The sequence below is a fragment of the Bos mutus genome, chromosome 18 (assembly GCF_027580195.1).
Source record: "Bos mutus isolate GX-2022 chromosome 18, NWIPB_WYAK_1.1, whole genome shotgun sequence".
In the NCBI taxonomy this organism is placed as follows: domain Eukaryota; kingdom Metazoa; phylum Chordata; class Mammalia; order Artiodactyla; family Bovidae; genus Bos; species Bos mutus.
In genome coordinates, this window is record NC_091634.1 from 14,298,108 (window position 1) to 14,323,277 (window position 25,170).

The 25,170-nt window shown below is 51.0% G+C and overlaps 1 protein-coding gene across 2 annotated transcripts in view; it reads right to left on the reverse strand.

Annotated features, from left to right (window-relative positions):
* ACTN4 (actinin alpha 4) overlaps positions 1–23,860 on the reverse strand; it is a 73,862-nt gene extending 50,002 nt beyond the window's left edge. Inside the window, exon 1 of one of the 2 annotated variants that reach the window (XM_070387769.1) lies at positions 23,607–23,860. In XM_070387769.1, the coding sequence (XP_070243870.1) occupies positions 23,607–23,768 (162 nt within the window). In that variant the 5' untranslated portion in view covers positions 23,769–23,860. The remainder of the gene's footprint in view (positions 1–23,606) is intronic. The other variant, XM_005910148.3, reaches the window with a different exon arrangement.
* Positions 23,861–25,170: the final 1,310 nt, after the last annotated feature.

Below are 25,170 nucleotides of genomic sequence, written 5' to 3' on the forward strand. Positions count from 1 at the left end.
AATAATTAAGACTGATTCGCAATGTTGTATGGCAGAAACCAACACAACACTGTAAAGCAATCATCCTCCAATTAAATTAAAGGCCTCATCTAGATAAAAAAAATTTTAAGTCGGACAATGAATATTAGTGGGAAAAAAAACACTAAAACAAAGAGCAGCTGGCTTCACACTGGAGACCATAAGAAGCGCTATCATCCTAATTCTCTGGCTGCTGTTTCCGAGTTGAAGAAAGGTTCCCGGCACCCCCCACCCCAACCCATCACTCCTGGTGGGACTCTAGATCCCACAGGAAGAGACCTCTCGAAGACTCCGTCCTAACTGCCCACCCCAGGAGACAGAGTCTAAGCAGAAGAGCCGCCATCTCTGCACCTCGGCAAACATGCCCCACCCCATCGTTTTACTGAATCCTGACCCTGAGGTCAACACATCACTGGCTCCATTCTGTAGACGAGGAAACTGGAGCTACCTTGCCCAAGGTCCAGCCAGCAGTAAGTACAGCACCAGGGTCAGCATCTGAGCCTTACTCTGGCTCCATGGCCTGTGTGTATGAGACGCCATGTCTACAGGGCAGGGGTGCCGGGGAGCACACGTGGGCCCAGCTTTGGCCTCTCCATGCACCGCAGGAGTCCCTGCGTCCTGGCCTTGCTCTCTCCCTGCTGTGAGGCCTCTTGATTGAGTGATGAAGAGCTGGGTCCATCCAGCTGACCTTTTATCACCAAACCCTCTGGTGGCAGCTGCAACCTCTGCCCAGCACCTCATCAGCCAAAGTGCGCCCGATAGCAGGGTGGACTTGAGCCCTCGAGGGCTGGAGGCCTCGCTGTTGGCCAGAAGAAACGCAGCTGGAGGCGTTCACAAAAGATCCTCCTCTCTTAAGAGGTATTTCTGGGCTTATTAAAAAGCAACAAAGTGGAGAAGGCAACGCACAAGCCAGGCTGGCTGTACCCTCACCCTGTGCTTTTCAGGCCACGATTAATTCTTTGGCTGGTTTCAGACCTTCGTTTTCAAAGATATCTAGTTTGTGCTTGTCTGCAAAGGAATGTAGCTGGGCACCTCCCACCAGCAACACAGAAAACAACTCCTCCTGCCATCACCTGTTCTCTGAGGCCAGGCCATATATAGGCAGACGGCACCCGGAAGGTTTGGCTGGGGAGCTACATCAACTCCCCAGCTCTGAGCCACCATTCAGACAAGTTTCGCCAGACGTGTGGGGCTTGGCTCCCACCCAAGACGCCACGGTCAAGGTGAAACACACAGCTCTGGGCTACTGAAGCTGGGACGTCACCAACCTTGTCCTGCAACCTGCACGACCCACGTCGTAGGTGACTTGATGCCCTCGCCTGCCTCAAGTCCAGGGATCACCAGGAGCCCCTGATTCATATCACCAGGAGCGTAAAGTCACAGAGAGGAGAGAACCAATCCCTCAGCCCTGATGGGGGAGAAATCACCTCGAAGGAGAAGGGTACGGTTTGATTCCTGGTTCTGTCGTATATCGGCTGAATGACCCTGGGCAAATCACATAACTTCTCTGAACCCCAGTCTCCTCATCCATAAGGTGGGATAAAAACAGGCTGCTGCAAAGTTTTGTTTTGGCTGTGAGGCACAGCTGGCAGGATCTTAGTTCCCCGAGCAAGGATCGAACCTATGCCCTTGGCAGTGAAAGCACAGAGTCCTAACCACTGGACCGCCAGGCAATTCCCAAGGACTATATTTTAAAGTGCTATGTGCTTTATGAGCTGTCGCAGGATCTGTCCCAGCATCAAAAAAGAACACGCTTCCATGGCGTTCCACTTGACTGGGAGCCCCAGGAGGGCAGGGGTGGTTCTGTTTTATTTTTACGCAGCTACATAACGCAGTGCCCCAAACACTGACTTGTTTAGTCGCCTATGGACTGTAGCCTGCCAGGTCCCTCGGTCCATGGGATTTCCCAGGCAAGAATACTGCAGTGGGATGCCATTTCCTTCTCCAGGGGATCTTCCCGACCCAGGGATCAAACAGGTGGATTCTTTACCACCAAGCGGCACCTGGGAAGCCTTGTGACCCCATGGACTGTAGCCAAAACAGTGACTGCCGTCAAGGAAATTTTGGTGCAACCAATGCTTTTTCGTTCATTTAGAAGAAAACCCAAGATCCTCACTGGAGGCATGTTCTGGTGGCTGTCACCTTTCTGTGAGGCTCTTACCTCACACCACCCTCCCTGCTGGGCCCCACTGCCCTGGGCTCACTCTCTCTCCTCCCATGCTTCTCAGGTCCTCCTGCCCAGGACACTCTTCTCCCAGGGTGGCTCCTGCCCAATCCACGGCACGCTCCTAAAGGGCTCTGCTCTTTTCCTTCAAAACAAGGATCACCACTTGGAATACTGTACGTTTGGCATTTTTATTGTTTTGCTGCTGTTTAATGCCTATCTTCCCCATTGGACAGGAGCTCCACGAGGACAGAAAGGACTATCTCGCTCACCTCTCTTCACCCAGTACCTCGTTTATGGCACAAGCTGGAGAGATGCTCAGTAAAGGCTGCAAGGGTGGATGACGCCACCTCCTTCATCAATCGTGCTGGGGTCGATTACTTAAAACTGGCGTTGAGAGCGTCTCCTCCTTATCTGCTTGACCTCCCTTCCCCTCCATAATTCATCTCCTTCTTCCTGCATTCATTCCAAATCCACCAAAAAAGATACACATCAAAGAAACCAAACAGAGCCTCATGTAACAAACACTCCTGGGTGGCCTGTATGGCTGGCAGTGAAGCCCACTGATGAGAACCCCTACCGACTTGCTCTCTATCCTAAAGCACCTTGGGCTGCCGACTGGTGGAAAGCTGGAAACTTTTTCAGCCCAGGCCCTGAGGTATGGCAAGAGCCCACTGGAATAACACGGCAGACCAGCCGAGGTGATAAGGTCTTCTCCACCCAGCCGTGTTCCTGGGTGGGAAGCCCGTATCCTTGAAGAGAGAGAGAATTTCCATCCACCGGACAGGCAGGGAGCAATGCAAAGCATTACAACCATTTTTCCTCCAGCTATTTCGAGGCACACAAATAACATCTAAGGACTCAAGGCCAGCTTGAGAAAACAATCGAGCCAGGAAGTACTCAGACCAGAGAGGAGGTAACGGAGCCCAAAAAAGTTAAAGTTGAGGGCAATGCCTTTATGGGGAGTTTCCTGGCCTTTCCCAGCCAGACAGATGCAAAGCTTTCCCAAATGCAAAGCTTGATAAGGATCTTTTTTTCTGTGGGGCCATTAATCCAATAAACAGGGACTTAATTAGAGCTTAGGGAAAAAACTGCATGAATTTTCCAGGGATAAGTGTCAATTTTTTTTTAAGTTAGATTTATTATTGCACACCTATGTCCCATTTTTCTGAAATCCGTCAACTCTCTCATCAGTGACTAGCGCTGTGTTCTGGCTTTTCTATCTACACAGATCTTAGAATTGATCTCTTTCACAAAACCCGGGCTGCCAAGACCTTCCAGAAGTCAAATTTAGCTGAACAATCCTAAATGAGTATTTCTGTACGACTGCCACTGGGTTGCAAAGTTTGAACTGGCAGTTAATTCTGAAGGTTGGCATTGTCCACCAGGTCATTGTGTGTGAGAATAGCTGCCTTTGTATGAATGTTGTTTGGAGCCTTCTAAAACAAAAACAAATGAAAAACAAAAAACAACTTTCCACTATTTTTGTTCACAGAAATGTGGAGCCAGATCCTAAAAATCCGTATATGGTGAGAGGAATTTTGAGGAGCCGATCCTTTTATCTACAAGTAATGGGGAAAAGAGTCCAGAGAGGGGAAACCAGACAGGGCAAGCCCTCTTTTTTAACCACCATTCATTTCAACCACCTTTTATCAGAGCTGTCACCACCAAGGAGCAAAAGAAAATGGATTTTCTCCTTCCCAGTAAGAGGATTAGCAGCAGCAATCCAGTTGAGAGGAAAGAAGGAACTAAAGGAGAGAGAGGAAAATGAGGCCGTGCAGACATTCGAGGTCAGAGGTCACAAATCCCTAGCTCTGGGGGCCTGTTTCATATGGCCTCCAGGTTTGGGGGCTCGTATTTTAAACTGAATGAATTGCCCTGTAAAACTCTGGATTTCCAAACTTCTGGAAAATGAAGTTCCAGGCCCACAATCAGCGGAAGCTGAGTGGTGGCAGCCCTGGTCCCCACCCAAGCTCCTCCACTGGTTTTTGTCACCTGCCCTTCGATAACCCAGACAGCAGTCTCTCCGCTCCAGAAGAAAACCAGGAGCACTCACATCCCGCCCCCCGCCGCCCCCAGTGGCCCAGAAGACAGGGCCACCCACCCGGAGGGACACCCTACATGACCCAACAGAGCCAGCCCCGTCCTGCCCCTCAAAGAGGACCAGAGCAAAGCTGCCCTGACTCCGCTCCCAGCCTCCTCTGACCACCCCCCTCAAGTCCCAGCATCTTCTATGCACCACAAACAGCCTGAAACTCCGGGTGGGGTAGAGGGTGTGGAAACCCCACATTTCCTGGGAGATCTAGAACACACGCTTTCCAGGCCCCAAATGATGGGGCTGGGAGGCTGAGATGGGTGACACGCAAGAGAAAGGTAAGGTCAGGAAGACATTAGGAACGCCAGACACACTGGCTCCGAGGGGCCCTGGAGGAACAATCCCCTTCAGCTGCCAACACTTTCCAGTTGGTGCTAAGAGTGAACAGCTATTTCCACAAAAGATCAGGAAAGCACTGAAGTTTTCCATATACGTTGGAGATTTTTTGGCTGGGCTGCACTTATTACCTCTCCCTCCTCCTCTCAACTCCTGCTTCGAGACACCTAACGAGCAAGGGAGCCAGCAACCCAAAAGAGGATTTTCACCACAGTGTCCCCAAAGGACAAAATCCCGGGGCTCCGCCCATGCAGCGTCAACCTGCCCTTAGAAAAGCAAGCAGCGCTAACCTCACCAACTTCCTGAGGCCACAGTGGGCTCAGCTTCCTGGCAGTTACCACAAGAACGTGGCTCTAAGCGCACAAGTCAGCTCCGGAATGGAGCTGTAGCTCGAGCCATCCAAAGGCAACCATCTCCCCAGGCACTGGTGTGGTCGGCCACCAGCCCCATCACCAGCTTCTCCCCAGCTGCCTCATACATATCCTCCATCTGGGCAAAAGCAACAGGCCTGCAGCTTCCAGACCTGTCCCCTATCCACCCACTTTGGACCGGACTAGGCCACTGAAGCTTTTCCCACATAGATGTTCTAGAAACGCCACTACTAGGGGAATGCCTGCCAACTCTGGTTTCCTTGGCCAGCAGGGGCCTCCTTCTTGCCTAGATCTGTTGGCCGTTTCTAGCAATGTGTCCCACTTCAGGACAGTTCCAGGAAAAGCAGGATCCCAAGGTGACTCCTCAGCCCTGGGAAACTTACAAAACCACACACCAAGAACCAGACATTCAGGACTCAGCTGGTAGTGGGTTTCTAAGGGAGGCAGCCGGAACACCTGAGCTCCAAGACACGTAGGGTTTGTTGGGAAGATGCTTTCTGAACCCAAGGAGGCAATGTCAGCGGGCCTATAGACTGCAAACTCATTCTACCTATGGTCCACCTTCCCCTCCACGATGGACCTGCTATGAGGCTGGGAATTAGGCTGGTTTTCTTCCCTGCTGTATCTCTAAACCTAACCCTGTGAGTGAGTGGGTAAATGTTAGTTGAGTGAGGAGGAAAAAAAAAAAAAAAGAACACTAAGCGATTACAGGATGTGAACCACAGGAAACTTACGGCTATCTTATTCAATCCTCAAACTTCCTTCTAAAGCTGTTAGGATGTTTTTGAAGGAGGGGAGGGTGCGGGGTGGGGGTGGGGGCCACTCTGAACTGTGTCCTGATCCTGCATTAGTATTTCAGAGGTTTGAGCCAGAGACTGAACTGGGCAAAGCATGAAACTAGACACAGCATTACAACCCCGTCCGAGTACATCACCCCTGGGTTATTTGAAATTCTAAGGAACAGGCACCTCAAAAGACATAACCCTCCTTAGCCCAGGCCTAGATCTCCTGATGACTGCCTTGTGCCATATAAATAGTAAGCTGGCTGGCATATTTTGCATTAACGTCTTCACGCAGGGCTGGTTCGAGTTTATTTTTGTTGCTTTCATTTGAAGACTCTGTTTATGCCTCTCTGTTAGACTTCCGGCCAGCAGAAAAAAATGACAAGATGCAAAGTTTTGTCCTTTTTTCATAGATGCTCCAGACACTTCCTGGAGGTACATGGGAAGGTTAGCGGCTCATAGATGCCCACATGCTGGCATTGGGTGGTTTTCCAAAATGGTTTTTGTGGCAGAAGCAGATATGGTAATCTAGTCCCGTGTCTCCATTTCCACACTCAGCGATGGAGACTCTCCTCCCAAGAAAAGCAGTAGAGCATTTACCTGGTGTCTAACTTCCTGCCTTGTGGGCCACAAATCCCAGAGTGTAACAGCCAGTTACCCAAGAAAGCACAGAACGAGGAATGGCTCAGAAAAGGCTGTTTCTGAAAAAGCAACAGCATTTTAAGGAGCAAACATAGTAACAGAGAATTTTCTTAAATTTGGAAAAATAAGAAAGTTGAACCTAGCTCAGAATATTCCAAAGACCTCCCCCCACCTGTGATTTCTCTCCCACCCAGATTTTCAGTTGACTTGCCTCTTCTAGACAACACACACACAAACACACTTTCTAATCTCACCAGCCCTCCTCCCCCAAGGCCAGGCTTGGCGGTGACAGCTTCGAACAATGACATCACCCAGGTCTGCCTCCTTGGCAGGGTCACCAATATTGTTTGCAGTGAATTTCCTGTAAAGGCTCTTTCGGCAGGAAACTAGTCCTGTGCCTTGAGTCCTCCGCCTGTTCTAAGCCATCCTGTCAATTTGAAACAAAGGCTTTTTTGTGTTTTTTTCCTTTAATAAAAAAAAAATAAAATAAAATAGAACCTCCCTGCACTTTTAATGAGCACCTTAATTACAGCAAAAGAATTAGATGTATTTACGGATGACCTCATGCCTGCTGATAATTAGCCATTTGAAAGGCCTGGCACATCCTTAGGCCTGGTTCCTTCTTCATCCCCTCCCTGAAGCGTTCAGGTTAATTACTAAGCTTGACCTTCCCAAACAAGCAGGTCTGGCTCAGCCAGCCCCCCTCCCTGGGGCTCCCCCGCGGAGAGGGGTTTGTCCCTCCTTCCATGGAGAAAAGGGAGAATGGAAAGGGTTGGTGTGCCCCGGGATAATGATGTAGGAGGGGTGACAGGTTTCGGGGGAGGGGGACCACTCTAAGTGTCGACAAGTTTTCATTAACGCCAGGGCTAATTTAACTCTGGCACAGTGGAGGGGAAGAAAACTGCTCATCTCAGAGGCAGAAAGGGTTAGGATCTGCAGAGTCCCAGTTGCAAAGGAGGGGAGGTGTCTCCAAGCACACGTGTTGTCCCCACCCCACCCCAGGCCTGCGAGTCCCAACTGGAGGTGCAGCTGATGTTACTTTCCTCTCACTTCAGCGTGTGAGCAGGGTGCCAACCACCTGATTTGGAAAGTGCAAACCAGGTGGCCCTCCCGCAGGGTCCCGCCTGCGGGCCGGCAATGGGCAGCTCTTGAAAACAGGCCCCACTCCCACCTCCCACCAGTGGGTTGTCGCTCCCGTTGTAACATTTTCCAAATTTGCTGCGGGCCTGCGCCCTGTTAGGCGAGAGGCTGGGAGGCGGACATTCTCCTCATTCTTTTTCCTTATTAGGTTGTGGATTTGATTGCTTTTGGGGGGGATAGGGGCTAAGTTGAGGAATGGCATCAGGAAGTGACCTCGCGAAGGGGAGGGGGGTGGCAGGAGGCAGGCGGAAAAGAGGATGGAGCTGGCCGTGAGAAGTGCTTGGGGGAAGGAGGCGGGAGCGCTCCTCTAAGCCCTCTAGAACAGGCATCCCCAACCTCTGGGATCTGATGTCTGATGATCTGAGGTGGAGTTGACGTATTAATAATAATAATAAAAATAGAGTGCGCAATAAATGTAACGTGTTTGAATCATCCCGAAACCATCCCCCCTCCCCGGTCTGTGGAAAAACTGTCCTCCAAGAAACCGGTCCTTGGGGTCCAAAAGGTTGGGGACCGCTGCTCTAGAAGGCCCAACATTCTGGACCAGCAGTTGAGCAAGGCTCCTGTCTGACTGCACTTTGGGGCGGTTATTTTGGGGCTTATCAGTGGGAGGCCATTCTTCTTTCCGCTTGATCACCAGTTGAAAGAAGGTGGCCTGACTGGCTGGAGGTTGTTTCTAACTTGAGTTGATAAGGATTTTTTTTTTTTTGCTTTGTGGGGAAGGGGACAGGGAAAGAAGAGGACCTGAGAAAGAGCCCCTAGGCTGACTTAGTAACAAGCTGACTTACAAAAAAAGCCTTGCCAGCCCTGCCTGTGGCTCACGCAGACACAAAATTGTTTAGGGCTGGCAACTCAGAAACACGGAGCGACGTCCCGGGTAACGAGGCCCAGATGGACACAGAGGCTGGGGACAGGGCTTCGTCATGGACAGGGCTTCGTCATGTCACTTGCGTCTCGCATTCCAGTTGCCCCTTGACAGTGGATGCTGCTTTGAAGTCCCTGGCTGGGTTCAGGGTTCAGAGCTCCCCAGGGGAGGGCTTTAGGAAAGGGGATACATTACATTTTGGTTTTCCAATGAGCTGCATGTTTCAGCAGACCCTTCCAACTCCTTTGAAGAGGAGATGCCAGCAGCAAACCCCACCTGGATGTAGGATGGTGAGCTGCCGAAAGAATTCTGAGAAGCTACATGAATTAGGACTGACAAGGTGCCAGGCACTGTGCCAAGCGCTTCAGACACACTCTTTCTCTTATTCAATCTTAGAATCATCCTGTGAGGTAGGATGGTGGCCCTTTTCAAAGGAGGACACAGGCTTAAGCCAGCCCACAGCCACGCAACCAGTAGGTGGAGGAGTCGGGTACTGAGCCCAGTCCTATCCCCCTCTGAAGGCTCTGCTCTGACCCTCTTCCCACCCCACACCTCTCACTGCCTCCTGCTTCTGTCGCCAGAAGCGCCCTCGCACAGGAGCAGCAGTGCTCTCGACACCCCCTCCCGGGTTGCAGCTGCTGGAGACAGGAGACAGCCTGGATCCCAGTGACATCTGAGCTGCCTCCTGGCGTCTGGTGGGCGGGCTGGGTGCTATCGGCTCACCCACCCACCAGCTCACCCACTGGCTGAGCGGGCATCTCTTTCCAGAGCCTGGGTTCCTGCAACAAACTTTCTGTTCCTGAATACTCTGCAACATCTCCTCCTCCCCAAAACCTCTCCCCAAGTGTGGGTAGAGCAATGTAGATTCCCTACTACAAATGAGTGAGCCCCTATTCTCTCCTGGAAGGAAGTCCACCTCCCTCCCCTCTTCTGCATTTGAAAAGCAGGGAAAGAGACACCTCTTAAGGACTAAGACAGACTCCTCCTGGAAACCATAAGGAAACAGGAACTGGCCATGCTAACAGCCTGCAGCTCTGACAGCAGAAGCAGTGCTTCAGGGCCCAGGCTACAGACTGGCTCATGACAGGTGACACTTGCCACCCTCACTGACCCCACCAAATCCTTCCATGGCCAACCTCCTGATCCTGAGTGAGATCGGAGAGATGGTTGCCAGGTTCTACTGGAGGATTTCAGCCACGATATGCACGAGCTGCGCTGTCGTGGCTCTCAAGCATCATCTGAAGGAAGGAAAAAGCCCAACCTGAAACCACACACATAGTCTAAGAAAGAGGCCTGGGCCAGCTACCCCAACCTTATCTCACAGTAAGGCCAGCGTGCCACTCGAATATGTCAATTTTGGGAAAGCAAATGAAGGACACTGCAGTATTTGAGTCACACATTTGGCCCAAGAGCATCTGAACGAGGAGAGTTTGTTGGTTTTTCTTTTTTTTAAACACACTTGAGTGTTTCCTGGGATGGGAACTCTTACTTTGCACAAGCCAGTTGAAGGCATTTATTTAAAGAAAAGAATAGCACCTGGAAGCTGAGCTGGCAGGCAAGAATAAACTCTTGAGGCAGAACACTTGGAGGCTACCCTCATGCCAGCAATAGTGTGTTTACTGTGGTGTGCCAAGCCAGCCAGCCCGCGGGACTCGACCCCATTCATTTCCGTGATCAGCACAGAACCGCTGTTCCCCACTTTGAGTGTCATCTGGACTAGAAGGCAGTGCCGAGCATCACCTACCCAGAGGTAAGGAACAAGGCTTGAAGAAACCCTGGGACAGAAGAGGTCAGGAGAAGGGGATGGTCCTCTGCTCCTCTTTCCTGAAGCCTGTGCTTATTCAGAAGGGACCGTCAGCAAGCTGAAAGCACATGCCTCAAAAGGAGTAGTCAGAGCTGAAGCCCCCTGGGGACAAGGGTCTGAGCTGCCCCCTAGATCGCTGAAAGCCACAGGACCTGTGAGTAGATAGGGACTCAGAAGCTGGGGTCCTGCAATGCAGAGGTTCAAACGCATGGATGGCTAAGACATACTGAACACGGTGCCTTGACTCGAATGGGAAACTCCCCAAAGAGACGGCTCAGTGAGGGGAGGAACTGGTGGGACTGCTCACAAGAGGCAGCTAAGGAAGGCTGTTCCAACTGCACATGCAGGATGGGATCCCCTAATGCCTGCCCCCAGACACCTGCCCGCCACCACACTCACCTCCTTTATGAAGGCTTCCATGACTGACCCCACCTGCCCTTATTCACCCTTCTCCTCTCCTGGGACACAGCTAGAGTGCTGTGGGCTTGTCTGTGGGCCGCTTGGTGTCCTCCTGAGGTCTCATGTGGCTCCGCTCTCGCCCCAGCTACCCTGCCAGCTCCTTGAGAGCACAGGCCGGGTCTCCGGTTTCTCTCATACCCCCAAAGGCTCGGCACAGAGCTCTGCTCTGCACAGGGGCCCAGTGAAGGCTGTTGAGGGCCCTGGCGGTCATGTTTCTACCTGAGCGCCGGACTCCAGGGCCCTTGAAGCCCCAACTCATGTTACACAAGATGCTGGTTGGCTATCAAAAGCAGACCCGCTTCGGTCAGCGGCCCCTAACACTGCTACCTGAGTGAAGTCATTCAAGAGACCTTCCAAGTCTCTACTGCATGGTGGAAAGAGACAGCCTCCTCCCTCAGAAAGCCCTTTCTATCTGTGGGGACAGCTCGGAGCAGGTTCACCTCAAAATAAACGCATAAGAAGCCACCCACCCATCGTGGAAACTTACAGCCGTCTCCCAATCACGGGGTATGAGTTCAATATAATTGGACCCGTTTTCCACTTGCCGTAGACATTCTTCCCACTCTGAATCAGTTTTATAAGGGGAAAGTTTTATTTTTATATTTAAGGGGATAAGGATAAAAACACACACCTTTATCTCCCCTCCTATACAGCTACTTAAAAGATTTAACAAGTTCACATGGATGTGCTGCCAGGAAAACGGAAACCTCGCCGTCTTCTTTCCAGCAGAAGCAGCAGGGCTGGCTGGGCCGTCACAGGCCACCTTCATGTTCACTTGCTCCTTTAAACTCTGTCAGAAGGGATGGTTTTTGCTGCTGGATCGAAGCTAGGGCAGGACAGAGAGAACTCCAGCCCAAGCTCACCTGATGGATAGCGCATGATCCCTGAACTTAGCTTCCTGCCCGGCTGTTGTGTATGGAGTCAGGAGTGTCCATGGCTAGCCCCGAGCGCTGTCAGCGTTCCTCCCTTGCTGAGTCAAAGCCACACAACTAGTCTGACAAGGTGCGCCTTCCGACAGGGGAGCCACGGGCCAAATGCAAACTACGGGGTTCCTGGACCGGCCTCCAGCGGGGGACAGAAAGCTGGACGCCTGAGAATGAATCAGCCTGCAAGTCCGCCCCTCTGAACTAGAGGCGTCCTAGCTACAGCCCCACCTGACCAGAGGAGCCGACGGTGAGATACTGAGTAAACGAAAGAGGTTTACAGCGAAACGGAGGTGCCTAGAAGAGCCAGGTTAAAAAAATAAAAATAAAAAAATCGGGCTTCCTGGCTTCCCACTTCAAAGAGGGAGACACAACATTTTTACCAAAGATACCTTGTGACTCCAGCAGCCTCTTGATGAGCCAGAAGGGAGCTGGAATTTGATGGTGAGGAAAGAAGTTAAGCTCTCTGAGAAAGACACGACCAAGCCATATGAGAACACAGTGCCATAAAACTCCAGATTCAAAAGTTACCAAGGCTTTAATCAAACACAGGTGTCTACTGGAGCAGTGATCATGGAGATAATTGAAGCCTTTGTTTGGTTTAATGCTCCGTGGTCTGGGGTTCCCACTTTAGAAGTCAGGTCTGGTTTGGCCTGTCTAGGGGGCCTGAGGGGAAACCGTTGGCAGGGCCAGAAGTCTGGAAGCGTGAGGTTGCTGGCCTACCGGGGTCTAAGGAGGACTGCACTGACAGACCCTGGGCCCCATCACCACTTCCAACAAAGCTCCAAGAGAGCTGGCTCTGCCCACCTTCTCTATCGTACATGCCCTGCTCTGACCATCCTGAATTTTCTGTTGCTCAGGGCCGCCATGCTTCCCTTCCCTCTGCTTGGAACAGCCGTCCCCCAGTGCTCTCCTGGCTCCTTTTTTCTCATCTCCTGTGACTGTTGCTGTTCAGTTGCTAAGTCGTGTCCGATTCTTTTGTGACCCCATGGACTATAGCCCGCCAGGCTCCTCTGTCTGTGGGAATCTCCAGGCAAGAACACTGGAGTGGGTTGCGATTTCCTTCTCCAGGGGATCTTCCCAACCCAGGGACTGAACCCACGTCTTCTGCATCTCTTGCACTGGCTGGTAGATTCTTTACCACTGAGCCACCTTTCTCATCCCTTCAGTTCAGTTGCTCAGTCGTGTCCGACTCTTTGCGACCCCATCTCATCCCTTAGGGAACAGCTAAACTGTCAAGTCTTCAGAGATCTTCCTCTCAATCCGAAGTACCAGCATTGCCCTCCTCCCCTGACCGACCTCTCCCCAGGCTATTCCCAATCACCAGACTGTAGTGTAGTGTAGACATGGCTTGAAAACCAGACCCCTTGGGTTCAAATCCTAGCTCTGTCACTTGGGCAAGTGGCTTCAACTTCAAAGGATTCATTTCCACACTTGTCCTGTAGAGGTGACAATACCTATCTCACAGGATTACATGAGTCAATCCACATAAAGCTCTTAGAATAATGCCAAGCCGAGTCCTAGCTAGCTGCTATTATTATTATTAAGTTCATAGGGCATAATCCCATCTGAAATTACCTTGTTTTATTTATGTGCTTGCTGTCTCCCCACCAGCCTGTGAGAGGATCAGGAACATAAAGAAATGAGTTGGGAGATGGTTCTCGTTTGGTCATCTGATTTCCTTGGTGGCCAGGGGCCAATCCCAAAGTGGGGAACCAAGCTCCCCGAAGACCCTCAACTGCCCACACTCTGACGTAACTGAACCCACGAGGCCTGAACTGCGACTCACAAGTCTCATGTTTAAACAATGCTTGGAATGTTCGATAGGAACATAGACTTATTTTTAGGCAAGAAAGTTGTCTCCTAGGCTGACCCGGTGGCCCTGGAGCAGGCCGTATTTGGCAAGGCCGCCTCTGTGGCTGTTTATAAAGAGGCCCAGAACTTTCTCAAGTCTAAGGTAGCTGCGAAGAGAACTCAATGCGATGTGAGTCGCGAGTCTTGTATTTTTATGGTCAAAGCTGGTTCCCTTTGAATCTCTGGGGTGTTTCCATACGGCGGGTAGGAGCCCAGTGCCACTTCCTGACCTTCCACGGCTCTGGGCCATGATCCATCAATCAACCATTCTTGAAATGGTTCATTACTCCAGCGGACTGAATTCTCTTCCATGGGTTGTCCCTGAGTCACTGAGTCAGTGAAAGTTACAAAAGGAAAGGGAAAACTTGCTTCCCAAAATGGTTAAGAAGGTTCCCCCGGGCCCAACTGGTCTAGGTATTTCCTCTCACTCCACCAGTACACTCGGTGCTGGGTGACTACAGGCCTAACATCTTGGAAAAACACATCTTGATACAGACCTTTCTAGACCTTTCTGTTTTACAGAAAGTCATATCCTACCAGACTTGGCCGCGTAGCTCCAGTGATCCCTCCTCCTCCTCCCGCCCCCAACCCCACACAGGAAAAACTGCCTGACGATGCTGGTGATGTTTACCGGCTGGATACCTTCCAGGGCTGGTTAGCAGACAGCCTGTAAGAAGGGTTGATTCATCAGACTGCCCTTGAACTAGCCTGGCAAGCTGGCTGTTTCCAGACATTTTGAATTTTGAAATGCAGTTTATACTTCATAGGCCAGAACTGGAAGATCATACCAGCCTGTAAAATTTCTTTAAAAATCTGACTCTTCCCCACATAATCCATGCCAGCAACAGCCCAAAAGGCATTTAATATTTCCATCAGACACAAAGGTTTAATGTAAAGATACCCATTTCCTTAAAGAAAAGAGAGCGGGGGAAAGAGGTGGGAGTAATGGGGGAGAAAAAGGTTTATTTACTGGCAGAGTTGGAGGAGGAAGGATGTGGCTTGTTTAAAAAAAAAAAATGTTATCATGGGATGAACTGTGCTTGGGATTTGCTGGAAACTTTAGAGTTCTTTTTAAATTTGTCAGTGTTTGCGAAAGCAGGCAAAAGATGCAGGCACATTTTGCCCTGATGTTAAGAAGTCACATAGCTGAGATTCCAACTCTAAATGCCTAGAGAAAAAGCACTCGCCTCAGCCACAAAGCCAACAGCGGCTTTCACGTGTACTCTCCTCTCTTACAAATACACACACTCCTCATCGATAAAACAGACTGGGATGACCCGTGCCCCAGAGAACAGAGGTCCCCCGACCCAGCACGGCCACCACGTATGTGGACACTTTCCTGGAGGCAGGCTGGCAGCACCACATTTCTACCCAAGAGCCCACATTCCTCCACCGGTGCTGGCTCCAGTACACAGGCACATCTCTCAAGTACTAAGCAGTTGGGTTTCCATGATGATATCAACTAAAGACCTTTCACACACACCTTGACCGAGACTGATCAAAGCGCACCGACGTGTTGATGGTTGCACACGGGCATACCGAGGGTGCACACCGAGGCCGGTGACACTGACTGAAGCGCCAGCTTCCAGCACTGCCCGCAGTGCTTGGTAAAGGGAGGCCTGTTTTTTCAATAACACCAGCTGGAGACCCACAGAGTCTTGGTGTGACACCCCCTCAGGCAACCTCCCAGGGTGGCTCTGGTAGCTCACTTTCAGGCTTCCTCCTGTGGTGTTTTCCCTAACTTCGAACTAGCCTTCTCTGCCACCAAAATGAAATGTGTATGTAAAAAGAAAAAAAAGAAAGAAAAAAGGGGGGAAAAAAAAGAAGAAATGCATTTATTTGACTTCCTGCCACACCCCCATCCTGGATGGCTGTTAATTAAGACATTCTTGGAGCTGGAATCAGAGACTTTACTGGTCAGGAGGTAAGATATGGAAACTCTTCATCTTGGGCTCTTTGGAAGTTAAAAGACCAAATGCGTTCCCATCACACACGGGGGACGAGAAGGAATGCGTATGGCCTGCCTTCTGCGCTGCCTCCCATCCACCTAGACTGCGGCTTCCACCCACTCTCACCAGCCCTCAGGGAGGGGGGAAAAGATGAAAAGAAAAACCCACTAGAAAGCCAGTAACAGACATCACTCAGCCCTACACCTTTTGCTGGGGGGGGGACTTTAAAAAGCATAAAACAAACCACAATGTCTTCTTTATTCCTGCCCAAAGCTGAAGACACAAATTCTATTGTATTGCTGGTGTTCCAGCATCCCATTCAGTTGTTTCAACACCATCGACGATATTTCCCGAGATGACTTCACTTGTGTTCTGTGGAGCAGAATCTGCCACTTACAGCTACTTCTGCCCATGTCCAGAGTTCCACTCGGAGACAGAGAATCTGTTCTGTTCTCTTAGTTGGAAGCAGAACATTGAAATCAGCCTTTCTTAATGCGGCAGGAGGGCACTGCTTTTCCTTTCCGAATTGAGGATGCAAATACCCAGATGGGGCAGCAGGGTGGTTCACACGTAGAAGAGCAGCCAAACTTCAAGTGTGTTTGTGTAAGGAAGCTGGAGCCTTAAAAAGAGAAAGCAGGGCTTCCCTGGTGGCTCCGTGGTAAAGAATCTGCCTGCCAATGCAGGAGACACGGGTTCAATCCCTGGTCCAGGAAGATCCAACGTGACACGGAGTAAGTACGCCTATGGGTGCACCCCAACTATTGAGCTTGCGCTCTAGAGCCCGGGAGCGGCAACTACTGAAGCCCATGCTCCCCAACAAGAGAAGCCACTGCGATGAGAAGCCTGCGTGCAGCAACTAGAGAGCGGCCCTTGCTTCCGCAACTAGAGCAAAGTCCACGCGGCAACAAGGGCCCGGTGCAGCCAAAAATAGATGAATAAATAAAATTTAAAAAAGAAAAAGCAATATGAGGAACAAGGGATAAACCCACAATTATTTTATTTAGAATGTGGCCCCGCTTTAAAAAAAAAAAAAAAACAAGAAACCATAATATTTGAATGCAGAGAAAAACCCACTGCCACTCAGTCCTGAGACGTGTTCATGGGTAGTGCGGTGGGAGGCCGGGCAGGCAGGACGGGCGGCATGTTCCTGGCTGAGTCACTCTGCCCTGCCACTCTCGGAATGTTGCCAGGGTCAAGTGAGATAACGTTTTTTCCACGCATGGCAAGCACACCATGGGAGATTTTAAGAGTTATCCACGCTCTCCACTGAAACTTGAATGACTTAGAGAAGGTTTCTCCCTTTGATTCTCTTGTCTACCTTCTGAACACATCAAAGAGAAAGTCTCTGCTCGGTTCTCTGGGTCTCTAACACCTCCCGGACACTTGCCAATCTCCTTCTGACAAAGGAGCAGGCCTCAGGCCTAGACCCTGTAGCTGGCTAGAACTTCACATCATTGTTTTCTTTCCAGCCTGTTTATTTGTGCAGTTTCCTTCTATTTATGGCCAGGGAAGCTGGGGTTTCCATTGGCAATACTCATATAAATTTCCCCAAAATTGACTTAGAAGAATATTATTAAGCATATAAAAGCAAACGCGGGCCATGGAAAAAATCACAAATGACTGAAGTTTAGGAAGTACGGAGCCAAGCACGATGCAGGGATGAGGAGGGCCGCTCTGACTGGAGAACCATTGTGCCTTCTTGGAAACACAGGATGGTCCTCACTCCTGGGGAAGCTGGGGCTCATCCCATCCCAGGAAGGCAGGAGCCAGTACAGAAACAGGTGGCAAACAGCAAATCCCAAGTTAAAGCTCAATTCACTTGCTTTTAGAGGCTACTTCAGTAAATTACATCTAAGGGAAAAAAGGCCTCTGGCCTCTTCTGGAGTAACTGCTGCTCAGACTAAAGAGATGGCAACCAAGTTACACCAACCGGCTTTCAAAGACTTTCCGCGGACATTCCAAGTTACTGCATCTGTTGTTTACGAGGGAAAGGGGAGGGGGAAGGACATGAAGGAACAACACAACCGAAAAAGGCACAACACCAAGACAAATGTCCCTGGGGTTTTTATAAGCCCAGAGAGACTGCTACTTGGACAAAACTTCTGATACGAGGACATGTTTGCCGGTTAAATGTATGCAGAGTTTTCCCTTTTCTGGTGGAGGCGGATCCTTCTCCTCCCAACCGGTCGGTTAATTTTTCCTCCCAATAAGATCACTCTTTAAACAGAGGCTGGACTTCTTAAATGATTTCTGTTTTCGCTTGACTCACTGAACCTTATACTCCCTGATACCTGGGTCACTAACTAAAATGTAACTCATAAACCTTCCTGAAGAAAAGCAAGTGCTACTTGTGCCGCTCGCAGACGCTTTATAACAAATTCTGGTCTAGACGGGCAACACTGTAAAACTAAGTTTCCTTATAATTGCGCTTGAGGCTTTGATGTTTGGAAGTTGAACTTCATCCTGAAGGAGACTGATCTGGAGTTCTCAAACTACCAGGGACATAAAGGTCTTTCAAACCTCCCTGGATGACAGGATCTGTATCAAATCAAGTGGAAGCTTCCGCCCACCTTTTAGTAGGTCAGTGTTTCAGTTACCGCTGCCATTGAATTACCAACTTGCTCTCACTCACCTCCTATTTCCATGAAAAAAGAAGGGGGTGGGGGGCAGGGAGGAAGACTTAAAGTAACATGAGTGCTTTTGTTATTCTGTAAAATAAATACATAAAATAAAAGCCACAGAAGGGAAGTGACCAGACAGATGAAAACAGGGACATCACTAAGAGAAGGAAATAAGGATAAAGCTGGGAAAACCATTGATCTAGAACATTCCGAATGCCAGAGAAGAGATAAACATGCTGATTAATTCAGCCATTCAGAAAATTTGAATAAGCAAGTGCCACTACAGCAAACAGCTGTTCCTTAATTATCTTTGCCCTTTCCCTCTCCTTCTCCCCCACAAAATAAAAGGGAATCCTTTAAAAAAAAAAAAAAAAGAACAACCCTAAGTCTGGTCAAAGGCTTGTACAATTCCCGGCACATTATAAATCAATATGTCGAAAGCCAGAAGTGTTCATCTCAACCGTCTCAGAAATTCCCTGAGTCTTCCCAAATCGGTGCCTTTCTGGCTTCATTCTCTCTGCTGTCATCTGCTAGACCCGCGCTGCCAGCTAACTGTACTACTCACTCACTTAACTCTGTAAAAGGGGGCTGTCTGGCCAAACTCAGCCGTGACTGGAGTGTATGTTTAAACAGTAGAACTCCCCACCCCAGAGACTTGAGCCTGGAATCCAGCCTTGTCCCTGATCCTCTGACATCCGATTCATAGGACATTTTGTGGGGCTGTCGTTGTTGAGGCTGTCGTGTGCGCTCAGTTGTGTCTGACTCTGTGACCCCATGGACTACAGCAAGCCAGACTCCCCTGTCCATGGAATTTTCTAGGCAAGAGAACTGGAGTGGGTTGCCATTTCCTACTCCAGAGGGTCTTCCGGACCCAGCGATCAAACCCACGTCCCTGGCATCTCCTGCACTGGCAGGCAGATTCTTTACCAACGATGCCACCGAGGAAGCCCTTTGGGGGTGCAAATCTACATTTTCACTGACCTCCTGGACTGCATCTCAGGAGTTAGACAGCACCAGCTGCACCTGGATGTTAAAACCCCATCCTCATTTCCAGGGTTGTTTTCCTCCAATACTTCTCACCAAACTTTTCCCATGAGGCAGCCTGCTCGAGGCCAGGCCGTCAGCTGCCATTAAATGGAACTATTTAGCACCAGTTCCAACTGCACAGTGAGTCAGCTCCCCACTGCCAAAGGAGCCTCCTGGCTGGACTCAGGGAGGGTGCTTCAAAAGGCAGAGGGCAATCCTGCCCATGCCCTAGAGCGCAGAGAATGAAATGAATTAGACGAGGCAGTAGGCGCCACTCCACGGCACCAACTGGATTGCAGCCCTTGGCTGAATGGCTGTGAGTGGCTACAAGGGGCGCTGCGCTGCGGCCAACCTCCCTCACCTCACCTCTGAGGCAGGCATCAGGAAAGCCCTGTTTCTCGCTCTTTTCTTTAATTTTCACTGGAGTACGGCTGCTTTACAACGTTGTGTTAGCTTCTACTGTACAGAAAAATGAATCATTTTGTAAAGCGACTCCCTTTTGGACTTCCTTCCCATTCAGGTCACCACAGTGCATGAAGCAGAGTTCCCTGTGCTGTGCAGTAAGTTCCTATTAGTCATCTATTTTCTACATCGCACCAAGAGTGTATGTGTCAAGCCCAATCCCCCAACTCCTCCCACCCCTTCCCCCCTTGGTATCCACACATTAGTTCCCTTCGTCTGTGTCTCTATTTCCGAGAAAAGCCCTGTTCTTAAAACCTGGGGCAGGGGGGAGTGACCGAGGACAGAAGCTAGCAGCTGAGTGCCTTTCCCTACCCCTCTCCCAGGAAGGCAAACAATACCTGCCCCGCTTCTCACATAGGTGTGTGTGTGTGTGTGTTAATCGTTCAGTTGTGTCCGACTCTTTTCGACCCCATGGACTGTAGCCTGCCAAGTTCCTCTGTCCATGGAATTTTCCAGGCAAGAATACTGGAGGGGGTTGCCATTTCCTTCTCCACCTCACATAGGTACAGTCTTTAATTCTAGATGACAACTGAGTCTGGGTTTTTTTTTTTTTTTTTTGGTTTTGGTTTTCAGTAAGTAACTTATTCCATTTTTAAAAACTGCTAAGGATCTGCTAGTCTCAGCCAGTTCCTAAGAGGCAAGCAATTAAGAGTAATGGAACAAAATAACAGATGGCTACTTTGAGGTCTCTCTCATCAGCCTAAAAGGAAAAAAAAGAAAGAAAAACAACCCTACTTGGAGAAAAACAAGACACCATCAGAACGTTCAAATAATTAACTCAAATCCAATAGAGCCCAAGCCAAAGGTCAGGGTCTAAACACTGGGGCCCTGTGAGCAGTCAGGGATGTTTCCACGACCACGCCAGCTTAGCAAAGGAGGCAGTTCCTCTCGCTGCGATGAGAGCTTCGGGAGTGGCTACCAAGTGCCCTCACCTGTCCAGCAGAGCAAGGGTGGCAAGGCTACTCAAGCCTCTTTCAGAAACTGGGAGAGGGAGCTCTGGCCCAGAGCTATAATTGCTCAAGAATTTGCTCAAAGACCAGAACAGTCCTTCCCCCCACACCCCTGGAGAAAACATGTAGAGCCTTCCCAGATCAGAACTGTTGCATAACCTACTTATCAGGTAATGCCTTGGTTACAAGGGTCCCCAGAAGGGCTTCAGGTAGATGTGAGAACCACTGGGAACCACAGGCACCCTCTGCCTTGGGCCAAACCTTGCTTAATTCCTAGAAGAATTCAATTGCCACGCGCTTTAAGGGGCCTACAGCTGTCCTGGACACAGCCTTTTAGAGCGGGAGAGTACGCACAGCACACTCACAAGACTGCCACCCTCTCTGTGGTCCGTGGCTCAGCCCTAGAGGGGCAAGAAGGGCAATCCGTCACTTGCCAAAGTGGCAATGCCAGGCAGGAAAACCCAGTCTGGGGGGGGATGGGGGTGGGGGTCCTCTTAGAAGGAAGAAAACAGCACAGACTCGTCTATACCTTTCCATTACTCCTTCTCCCGTTTCAGAGAAGATGCCCGCCCCAAAATAGGTAGGCGCACAGCAGTGAAATATTCCCCCCAAAGTACAGTTGCGTGTAAATATTTGCTACACTTGTATAAAGTCGGACACGCTAGGATCTGGCCCGTCTTGAGAATCTAAAACAGCTGGTCTGAGAGGGGCTGTGAGCCACCCTTTCCTTCCACCGTGCCTGGTCCCTGAGGACGGGATGCGGGGGATGACACAACCGCAGCCAGGCCTGGGGATGCCAGTGAGTCCTGGTTCCTGCTCCAGCCTGAAGGGTGCCCTGGCCTCACCCAGCAGGCAAGGGAGACTATAACCACGGAGGAGCACACACCCTGACTCCCAGAAGGGAGTGGAAGCAAGCAGAGGGAGTCACTGTGGGAGGGGTAGGAGTCAGCAAGGGACAGGGAAGGAAGGTCCCTACTCCCCACCACCTGAGTCAGGAGACTCCACAGCTCATTCTCCCCCAGCACCGGGAGCTGGAGAAGGAGCCCAGGTTTTCTCAAAGAAACGACCCCATGGACCCTGCCTTGTTCCCTTCCCAACTTCCCAGGTCTCTGAGTAACTCTTAACCTTTTTCAACCCAGCATTGCCTCCGGCAGTAAATTATTGTTGAGACTGGAGGCTAGGTCTCTCCCCTCAAAAAGAATTTTTATGTCAGATTATCTCAACCTGCCCACCCGGAGGTAGGTGGGGCAACAGATAAGGACATCACCACAGAGCTGCCACCCCCCCACACCGCCCCCCCCACCCAACTACCGATGAGGAAATTCAAGCAGAGGTTGCTAATTTACCCCACGGTTAAGCCAGGCCCCACCCCAGGCTGCCTGGCACAGCTGTTCCTTTCACCCTTTCCCCGCCAGCCTGGGCTGCCTGCACGGAACCCCCAAAGCAAAAGCTCACACCCTCAAGAGGCTTCCAGCCACACTCAAACCCCTTGCTACTCCCCCAACACCATACACATCCAGCCTTGTAGAATCACAGAAGGGACTCCCTCGACCCCTCCTCATTCCACAGACGACAAAACCACACAGATCAAGGGTCTTGCCCAAGGCCACATAACCGGTAATGAATCCAGAGAGAAAGTTCAGGTGTGACGAACCTACCACACGCCTCTAATAGTAAGTACCTCCCACCCTCTTAACACACTTTGAAACAGCCCCCTCCCAAGACACACACCCACCTCAACACCTTCCTTTCTTTAGCTCTTCCTGCGCACGCTAAACCCTCTCTTCTAGCAGCTTGGAGCTCCCTGCTCTCTACCACCTTGGATTATGTGCACACACATACACCTATACACATACAGAGATACACACAGACACACACCCGACCCTCTCTGCACCTCCCACTCCTTTTGATCTCCCTTTCCCCACTGTGAGTCCCCCCAAATTGCCTCCACACCCCAACATGCCACCTGAAAACAGACCCTGCTTTAGAACGAGCTCCTCATCACCACCCCCAAAAGACAATTCTGGACACTCTCAGCCCCTCCTCCCCAAACAACTTGTTCTCCCTTCACAACACATAAACACACTCTCCAGTCCTGGGACGGCACCTCCAGAAGCCCTCACGCCCAAATTCCTCTCTCGGTCTATCCATCACACACTCCCTTTCTAATGAGACTTTCATTACTCCGCACACCTCCCTCCCACCATCCGCCATTCCGACCTTTCTCTCCCGCCTTTCTCACCTCATTCAGGCTACCTTTGCCTCCGGCAACACCAACCCTTTGCTGAGCTTTGTCTACGTTCCATCAATTCTTCAGAACCCCTTCTCAGAATACTCCAAATTCTCTCTATCCCCCTTCGGCCTCTCATCAAGGAGGCCTTGGCCTCACCAATACCTCTTCTATCTCCCAATCTTCTGCTCTTCCCTGTAGGATAGGGCACCCCTGATAATATTCCGCCCCTTCAAAACCTCTGATTCACAGCTCCCTGACTTTTCCCACCAGTGCCAGAATCCAGACCTCCTGAGCAGCCTCCCCATCCTCACCCACCAAGCCCTGGGTCCCTTCACACCCACTTCCAGAATCTTCATCCCCTTTAGAATGAAAGGGGCTTCATCCCTGGGGGTCCCATAATTCCAACCCTCTTCAGAGGATTCTGTAATCCAAATAACGCCCTCCATACTCCAGCTCCTCCTCGGACTCCCCTGATGCCGAATTCTATCCTGACCCACACATTCCAGACTCCCCCTTTTCCCTCTGACCATCTCCAGTCCATCCTGACCCTTTCATCCCGCCTCAGACCCAATTCCGTTCTTGAGTCTCCTCCAATCATCTCGCCGATTTCCCCTCATTCCCAGGCCAGACGCTCCAATTCCTGCCTCGGGCTCCCTGATTCCTAGTCTTAGATTTCCATATCCCCTACTAAGCCGCCAATTATTTTTTCAGACTCCCAATTCCCCGCTCAAGTTCTGCAACTCCTTTCCAGGACTCCAAACCCCTTCCCAGACCCGCCGATTCCTTCTCAGGACGCCCAGTTCTCACCACAGACCCTCCGATCCCGTCTCAGGGTCTCCGAGCCCGTTCCCGGCCTCCAGTCTCTCTCGGAAGCCCCCCTCCTCCAGCCCGTCCGGCCCAAGGGCCGCGCACCTTGCGCTGCTGCTTCTCCCAGGCCGGGTCCAACAGCAGGTCCCGGTCCCAGTCGTCCTCCTGGGCCATGTAGTCTCCCATGGTACCCCCGCCGCCAGCGCCATTGCTCCCGCTGCTGGGGCCGTACTGGTACGACTGGTTCGCCGCGTGGTAGTCCACCATTCCGCCGCCTCTCCCGAGCCCGTCCGCTCCAGCCTCTGCTCCCGCCCCTCTGCCCGAGCCACTGCCGCCGCCGCCGCCGCCGCTGCTTCAGCTGCTCCAAGCCCGCCCTCCGCCGGCGCCTGCGCACTGCCCGCCGCGCCTGCGCACCGCGCCGCCGCCGCCGCCGCCCTCCCGCGCGCGCGCCTCCTAACGCAAAAGACCCTGAGACTCCGCCTCGGGGCTTTCGGAGCCTGCGCAGAGCGCGCTTCTCCGCCGCCCTTCAGCTCGTGGACGAGCCGCGCCCCCTGTTCCCGCGTGAGCGCGCCCGGCCTCTGCGTGTGGGCGGGGCCAGATCGCGGATGATTCGTAAGGCGGGTCTCGCCGTCCTACTACGAAAACCCGCTCAGGCGTGGCATGTATCCCATTCAGCAAGAAAAATTCAACAAATATTTATTAAGCGCCTGCTGTGTGCGTTGCCACTTAAACGAAATAGATAAAACTCCCTGCCCTCGCGGAAGCTTCGAGTGAAGGGAGACAACAAACAAAAAATTTTCAGTACATAATATATATGTTAGTATATTCCAAGGGGATTAGTGTTATGGAGAAAAATCAAGCTGAAATGTAAATGGAGTAGTCAGGATAGGCTTTGCTGAGAAGGAGGACATTTGAACAAACACCGGCGGGATTCACGAAATGGACCTGGGAGTTAGACTGGAATAGATACTGGCTGACTCGAAAGTTATCAATAGAAGGTTTTGTGGACTTATCTATCTTCATTCATTCAATAGACACTTATTGAGCAGCTACTGTGTGCCAGGCACTGTTCTCAGGTGCTGACGATACGGTTCTGAGCATAAGGGTGATCAGTTCTCAAGTGGCTAATGCGGGGGGTGGGGCGCAGCAATAAATAAATAAATACAGATAAATGATATTGTCACATTAAGAGGTGTCTCGAGTGTAAATATCCAAAGCTGAGCCCCTGATCTTCCTCTCAGACCTGGTCACCCCATGATCATCCCTGTCCCAGAGAATGGCGCCTCCATCCTCCCAGCTTGCAGGCAACAGAACTTGCAGTCACCCCGTGTCCTCTTTCTCCTCGCACCCTACATTCAGTTCTTCAGGAAATCCTGTCAGTTCCATCTTCAAAGTATGTATGGAATCCACTCCTCTCTCCCATGGCCACACCCTGATCCTGCCCACCCTCTCCTGTCTTCACTCGGACCTCTGCCGCAGCCTCACCATCTCTCTGCTCCTCCACTCACCACCAACTCTCTTTCTCACAAGAAACCAGAAGGAGCCTGCGAACACCTGAATCAGGTCAAATCCCTCCCTCGCTTGCTCAGAACCTTCCCTTGGTGCCACACGTCAAAGTCAAGGAAAGGAGGAAAGGCTGCTGGGGCCTTCCTTGCCCTGACCCAGCCCA